The sequence below is a fragment of the Corvus brachyrhynchos genome, unplaced genomic scaffold, assembly GCF_000691975.1.
Source record: "Corvus brachyrhynchos isolate BGI_N302 unplaced genomic scaffold, ASM69197v1 scaffold781, whole genome shotgun sequence".
Taxonomy (NCBI): Eukaryota; Metazoa; Chordata; class Aves; order Passeriformes; family Corvidae; genus Corvus; species Corvus brachyrhynchos.
Genome location: NW_008235988.1, coordinates 49,878 through 57,665, shown reverse-complemented (window position 1 = coordinate 57,665; position 7,788 = coordinate 49,878). Strand labels below are relative to the sequence as shown.

At 44.0% G+C, this 7,788-nt stretch overlaps 1 protein-coding gene across 1 annotated transcript in view; it reads left to right on the top strand.

Annotated features, from left to right (window-relative positions):
* LOC103613937 (transitional endoplasmic reticulum ATPase) overlaps positions 1–7,788 on the top strand; it is a gene marked incomplete at its 5' end in the record, with an annotated part of 34,834 nt that overhangs the window by 4,211 nt on the left and 22,835 nt on the right. Inside the window, 4 exons of the mRNA XM_008631803.2 lie at positions 1,793–1,935; positions 3,459–3,589; positions 5,309–5,440; positions 5,868–5,970. Coding sequence (XP_008630025.1) covers positions 1,793–1,935; positions 3,459–3,589; positions 5,309–5,440; positions 5,868–5,970 — 509 coding nt within the window. The remainder of the gene's footprint in view (positions 1–1,792; positions 1,936–3,458; positions 3,590–5,308; positions 5,441–5,867; positions 5,971–7,788) is intronic.

The following is a 7,788-nucleotide window of genomic DNA, read 5'->3' as shown; positions in this document are numbered from 1 at the left end:
GCATGAAGTACCTTTATTGGTCCGTACTCCGGCGAAGGGAAGGCCAGGGACGAGCGACTCTCTCCCTCGCAGGGGTAGGGGGCCAGCTTTATAGGGATACAGGAGGTGGGTGTCAGAGGGTAAGAGCCAATGGGTTACAAAGGATCTGCATAGGGTCTCCCAGAGGATTCTGGGTTTGTCGTCTTCTCGCTGTAACTGAAGAGTAGCTCCCTTTCCAGGGGAGTTCTGCTGGGAGATTGCTCAATCTCCTTATCTCAGCAGACGTCCCTCCAGGGCAGTGGCTGGGCATACCCTACATCTAACAAACTAGCATATGAAACTTGTGTGCTCAGCTGCAGTTGCATGTAGGCTTTTTTTAGCTGGCAAAGCCAGTTTGAGCTTTCTGCCTCTGCCACAGCTTGATGCTCTGATGTGTTGCTACAGTAGGCTGTTGGCCTACATTGTCAAATAATAGCTGAAATTTTTATTTAAAAAGGGGGAAGGGGCCTTCAGACTTTAACCTAAGTGTTAATTTCCACAAAAAGGGATTGACAGGCACCTGGCTATCCCTGGTTGGTACTGAGAACCTTTGTTCAGAATCAGGTTTATCAGCAACAGGAACTCTATTCTAAGTTATGAGGAAGAGAAGAAGGAACAAAGATTTTCCCTCAGCTCCCTTTCCCTTACAGTTAGTTCAGCAGTAGCTCATAGAATCACAGAATGGTTTGGGTTGGAAGGAACCTCAAAGATCATCTAGTTCCAACCCTTCTGCCATAGGCACTAGACCAGGCTGCTCAGAGCCCTATCCAGTTTGGCCTTGAACACTTCCAGGGATGGGGCATCCACAACTTCTCTTGGCAACCTGTGCCAGGGCCTCACCACCTTCACAGTAAAGAATTTCTTCCTATTAGCCAATCTAAATAATCTCTCTTTCAGTTTGAAGACATTCCTCTTTGTCCTGTCACTGTATGCCTTTGTAAAAAATCCCTCCAGCCTTCCTGTAGGTTCCCTTCAGGTACCAGAAGGTGCTATAAGGTCTTGCTGGAGCCTTCTCTACTCCAGGCTGAACAGCCCAAACTTTCTCAGCCTCTCTTCATAGGAGAGGGGCTCTAGCCCTCTGATCATCTTTGTGGCCTCCTCTGGGCTTGCTCCAACAGGTCCATGACCTCCTTATGTTGGGAGGGCCAGAGCTGGACACCATATTCCAGGTGGGGTCTCATAAGAGCAGAGAGGGAGAATCCCCTCCTTTGACCTGCTGACCATGCTGCTTTGGATGCAGTCCAGGACACAGTTGTTTTCTGGGATGCAAGTACACATTACCAAGTCATTCATGTCAAGCTTCTCATCCACCAATACCCCTAAGCCCTTCTCAGCAGGGCTGCTCTCAATCCATTCTCCACCCAGCCTGTACTTTTGCTTTGGATTGCCCTGACCCAGGTGCAGGAGCATGTGTTAAAAGTTAGCTCATGACTCTTAGAGGTCTTGAGGCTACATTAGTAGCTTGGGAATGTATCTTGGGGACAGCAAAGGGGAGCTACAGAAGAGCAGTGGGGGAGATAGTGTGAAACCCCCCCCCCAGCAGTTTTGGATAGGGCTGAGAGGAGTGAAGGAAAGCATGTGTTGTGAAGACTAGCTCTTTGATGGATATGATTTTTGCCTTGACAGCGTTCTTATGCACGTGGGCAGTCTCACCAGGGCTTTGGAGGGTCCTTTCTGGCATTTATACTGGCCTGAGAAGGGACATCACTGCCTTTCCCAAACTTGGGTTTAAGTCCAGCATGATATGGTTAACTTGAGTTTTCTTCTGTTGCAGCATCCAGCCTTGCCCAGATGTGAAATATGGCAAACGTATCCACGTGTTACCAATTGATGACACAGTAGAAGGGATCACAGGGAATCTGTTTGAGGTCTATCTCAAGCCATATTTCCTGGAAGCTTACAGACCCATCAGGAAAGGTAATAGCACCTGTTATTGAAGTCCTGATGGCAGTGAGTGCGAGCTAGTCCTGATACTGAATAAAAAGAATTTCTGGAAGCTTGCACAGATCTCAATGGAGCATTAGACTGACAACTGTAGAGTAAGATTTTGCTGTTGTGGATTTAATTTTTTCCTAAACCTCAGAAGAAAGAGTGACATCTGTTGCTGGCTGGTAGAGCAGCTTGCTAGTTCTCTGTCATGGTTTAATCCCAGCCAGCAACTAAGTACCATGCAGCTGCTCGCTCATACCTCCTCCCTCCTCCCCAGTGGGGAGGAGGATTGGAAAAAAAGTAAAACTCATGGGTTGAGACAAGAACAGTTTAATAATATTAATTATAATAATACTAATAATAATTGGAGGGAGGGAGGGAGGAATAAAACCCAAGAGATACAAGTGATGCACAATAGAATTGCTCACCACTTGCTGACTGATGCCCAGCCCATCCTCAAGATGCAGATATGTGGCTCCTGGCCAATTCCCCCCAGTTTATATACTGGGCATGATGTTCTATGGTGTGGAATATCCCTTTGGACAGTTCAGATCAACTGTCCCAGCTATGCTCCCTCCTGGTTTCTTTTGTACAGCTCCTCACTGGCAGAGTATGAGACACTGAAAAGCCCTTGACTCAGGGTAAGGACTGCTCAGCAACAACCAAAAGATCAGTGTGTTATCAGCATTATTCTCATACTGAATCCAAAACACAGCACTGTACCAGCTACTGAGAAGAAAATGAACTCTTATCCCAGCCAAAACCAGGACATTCTCTTGTGGTTTTTTGCTATGTGGGAAGGGAGGACATCAGAAAAGGCTTAGGTAGAACTCAGTTTAATGAGATTTTTCTCCTGAGTTGCTACCACTTGATGGGATTGGGGAGTTGGCCACATACTAATCAATGGGTTAGATATACTAGCTGGCACCCTGACTAAATGCACTTTTTCCAAAGTAATTTAATTAATAACTGGGAAAGTGCATAAAAAACAAATATACATTTAGAGTTGTGCTAGTAGCACTTCTGCTGGAATTAATAGGTCCTAATACAATATATACACAAGTTGAATTTATCCAGCTTCTGTAGTCCAGTTTACCCAGGTGCAGTATATATATGGTACTGCACTATGGTATATGGTATATTATTCTGTTTCTGGAGACAACCAGTCTAGTTATTATAACTTCAAAATAAATCTAAATTTAAGTCAAGGCTTTTTGCCATTTTTAGAAATGTTACATTGAAACTGGATAGAAAAGAAACATGATTCCTTGCCTTTGTGTTTTGTATTTAGGCAGAGTATTATTTTTCTATTGTTTGCTGTTTGTTTCTGGATGAAATTTGATGGTGCTCGAGTGGTCACAGTACATGCAGCTCTTGAATTTAAAATGCAGAGCAGTGTTAAAAATGCCAGCAGTGTATACCTGTGTAACCCGCTTCCTTGTCCTCTGGGGCTGATGGTAGTACAAGGGTTGACATTTTGCAGCAGGCTACTGAAATGTGGGGTTTTATAGGTGACATCTTCTTGGTGCGTGGAGGGATGCGTGCAGTGGAGTTCAAAGTGGTGGAGACAGATCCAAGCCCGTACTGCATAGTGGCTCCGGACACAGTGATCCATTGTGAGGGAGAGCCCATCAAACGAGAGGTGAGCAGAATCCTGCTGTAAAGTTCTACTGAATCCCCTCTGTCTGAAATCTATTTTAGTGACACTCCTTAAGAGCAGCAGTGTTTGCAGTTCCTGTTTTGGCATTTCGTGTATTGAATGCAATGATTAAAACCTCTGGTTTCAGGATATGAGCTGCTGCTGAAGATAGAGAAATGTGCTTCCAGTATCCTTCCTCATATGCTGAGATAGCACCAGTGTGTAGGTTTGCTGATGAGATGCCATACTTTGGCAGCAGCTCTTTTGCATCTGCGTCCATATATATCTCATACTGGACTTAGATTCATCTTTTAATTCCAAAGTTCCCCTGATGCATAGCAGGGAGGGCTTACAATGTTGCTAAATTTCATGCCGTGTGAAAAGAAAGCAATTGGTACTTTTTCAGTGAGAAATTTGAAATCTAAATGATGGATTTTTTTTTTTTTTCTTTTCTCCTCCCTGTCCCTTAAGGTGTCTAGCCTTGAGTGTCCCAAGCTTGAGGCAGCCTGAGTGGATTGTCTGTCAGGGCTTGGCCACCTTACTGTTACAGAGTAGGAAATCTCAGAAATGGGCTAAGGTCATTGTATGCTTCATAAAGAAAGTGCCTTTTTACTGCCTGCAGATCAGGGTGAGTCTTAGTTTGTAGTTAGCTCTGCCTTTTGAAAAATTCACCTCTATTTGACACTTGTGAGGCTGTGTCTGGGCACTAGATGAGTCCAGTTTGGGTTCTTCAGGACACAATAGAGACAGATAGGAGCAAGTTCAGCCAAGGCCATCAAAAATGATGAGGGAGCTGGAGGTCAGAATGAATGAGGAACAGTTGGGAGTGGGTTGATGCAGCACGAAGAAGGGAAGGCAAAGGTTCAGGCTTACCGGCAACTGCCTGATGGGAAGGTGTGCATAATCAGGCTCTCCCAAGAGCTGCACCCAGAGACAGGACTAGAGGCAACACAAGCTGGATCAAGGAAAATTCCCAATGGAAGAAGGTTTTTCCAGACCCTGGAACAAAGCCTGGAGAGGGCAGGAATCTCCAGACCTGGAGACCTTCAGCACTTGATAGGGCTAGACCCTGAGCAACCTGCTTGAAGTGTAGTAGTTCCAGTTTGTGGGACTTGGACTGAGCCCCTCTGAGATTCCAGGCTGTGTTATTTTATTTTAGCATGGCCTAATGTTACAGATAACTAAGGCCAGTAGAAATTTGGACAGCCAAATGAATGGATGCTGTAGAGCTATACTGAAAGAGTTGGTTACAGGTGGTCTTATCTGCACATCTGGATCTTAACATTTTCTGTTAATTTTAGTCAATCCCAAGAGAAAACACTATGTTGGAGAACTGTATGGTAGCTAGGGTATGTCAGGTAGTTAGAAATGCCACTTAGAGTTTAAGGAATAAATATATTTTATACTGGGCTTCATTGTCTTATCATCTTTGCTAGCTAAATCAGAGGGTCACACAACTTGTTTTACACTAGAGTCTGTAGGGGCCCTGGCAGCAGCAGAGGCTGTCATTCAAGAGGGTAGGCTTCAATGAGGCATTTCCCTCTGCATGTCTGGGAAGAGAGAGCTAAGAAACAATTGTAGAAGACACCAGGAAGACTTGAAAATGAGAATCTTAAGACATCAAAGAAATGGCAATGAGCAAAAACCTGGGTTCTGTAGACCAGGATGGATTGTTGAGCTATTGTTTTAACTCAGATGTTTAATCTATTTCCTCCTGGGTAGGATGAAGAGGAGTCACTGAATGAAGTGGGCTATGATGACATTGGTGTCTGCCGGAAGCAGCTGGCTCAAATCAAAGAGATGGTGGAACTTCCCCTCCGACACCCTGCTCTCTTCAAGGCCATAGGGGTGAAGGTACGTCCCCATGTACACCAGGTGGATGAGTGGGCTTGCCCTTGAGGATGACTTGATGTCAGAGGTTCATGAGGTATTGGGAGGGGAATAAGTAATTTGGGGATTTTTGGGGGGGTTTTTGGTTTGCTTATATTTGGGGTTTTTTTAAATGCTGGTGTTAGGAAAGTATTTCCTTACATGTTTTGGACACATTAAAGTACTGACAACTTGCAAAGCAGAGTGATGCTTTGAATCAGCACTGCTAGTTACTGGCAAGCTTTTTGTTGTGTGTTGTGTGAAGTAGTAAGGGTATTGATAGCAGTGCTGACATGGCAGCTGTTGCATGAGTTTGCATCACAATTTCAGACTGGCGTTATCAAATGCTTACAGATTTGCTGTGAATCTACTTAGGCATTCAGATACTCACCACCCTTGCCTTTGTCCTCAGCCTCCCCGTGGGATCCTGCTGTATGGTCCTCCTGGCACTGGTAAAACACTGATTGCCCGAGCGGTGGCCAATGAAACAGGGGCTTTCTTCTTCCTGATCAATGGTAAGTTTTGTGGCTGCTTTGGCCCCAGATCTGATATGTGCTCATTTGTCCATCTTATGGTAAGGAATGGTGTTAATAGGGCTTGTAGAGCCACTTGTCTCCCTGACATCCTTCCTTACCTCTTTGAAGTGTGCATCTGGGGACACTTGGAGGCCATTTGTGTGGAAGTGTCTGTAGTGGCACTTCCCTTAAGCTTGACTGTTTTGTAGCAGGCTCGTTGGAAAGACAGCTTTGCAATACAGGGACCTGGAGTCTGTCTGGCTGAGTGTTCATTTATGTTGGTGAGGGCAGAGCTGGGAGTGGTGAGATTATTCTATGAATATGGGTGCAGGACACTTGTTTCTGTTGCTGCCAGCATGTTCCATTCAGAAAAGAAGCTGATCTGCTGTGGATTTGTTTTTCCCTCAAGTAAAGCACAAGACCTGTTCTGTTTAATATAACATTAATTGTGAGGAACTGTCCTGAAAGCTATGAGTACCTTGGGACTTAGTTACAACTGACAGAACCTCCTATTGATCACTCTTCACCTGTAACAGTTGAGGTGGATAATGGTTTATGTCCTGTAAGGATCAGACTGTGACTTCCTCAGTGCTTTTCTGTGCCATTTTACATCCAGTGTTGGAATAACTGAACATTTGTACTTAAGGAGTGACACTTCTGATTTCAACCACTTAGACCCATGAAGGTGAAAGCAAAGATGTATATAGCACAGTATAGCAGTGAACAGCAGTAGGGAAGGGACTTGCTTTGTATCTCAAGATATCAGATATAAATTGACTGTTTTTAACCATATGTTGTCCTTGTCATATACTTTCTAAGTGTGTGGAAGGTGATACTGCATGCTAATGAGCTGGACATTTCTTTAGACACTTGTATTTCTATTGCATAATAAAAATAACATTGTCAGAGTTAGCAATGCATTCTGTCTGCTAGTCCCAAGCATGGAGCTGCAGTGTTATAGACAAAGCTGGTATGAATTGGTGAGTTGCCTGTAATGAAACAGTACCTGCCCGTACCAGTGGCTCTACAGCTTGCCCGCTTCAGTCAGCGGGCAGCCTTGCACTTCCAAGGGTCAGGTTTCTTTTTCTTATGATGCCTTTTCCTGGTCTTAAAATCAAGTCAGACATGGTTAGAAGGTGAAAAGGGATTTTACCTTGGTATTTATTTTAAGGATCCTTAGGTACACTACATCCAGGTCGAATGCACCTCAATGCCCACTGCAATGTGCACACACCAAAAATCTGGTATAACATTATAGGTCTTACTGATTAGCATATCTATCAAAAATTCCCCAATGAGAGGCTCGAATGAGCCCCACTCCCCAAGGAACCTTCCCCTGGATGGTTCTATCTTAGTTTACAAAATGTGTTCTGGAGAGGACCTTGGGGTCTGGGGCACACTGATCCCTAACTACGAAGCTTCTAAAATGTTTAGTCTCCTAGCTGAACAAACAAGTCCAAGAATGTAGGCAAAAAGCACTAAGAGTACAGAAGTTGTAAAAAGGTATAACAGGAGTATAAAAGAAAAGACAAAAAATCTTCATGGTATCATGTAGTGGTTTGGTCCAAAATACTCATTACTTATTTACCCTCTGTGAGATAAGAATTAGGAGAAAACAAAGCAGGCACAAAACTTAAAAGGATATAAAGAATTTTATTCAGACCTAAAAGAAAGGAAACAAAAGGGAAAAAAAAACAAACCACACCTTCAGAACACTTCTCCTCCCCCCACCTTTCTCCCTTCTCCAAGTGACAATGTAAAAAGACAACCCTTGAGATGTTCAGTCTGTTTACCACTTCCATAATAACCTTGTTCAGT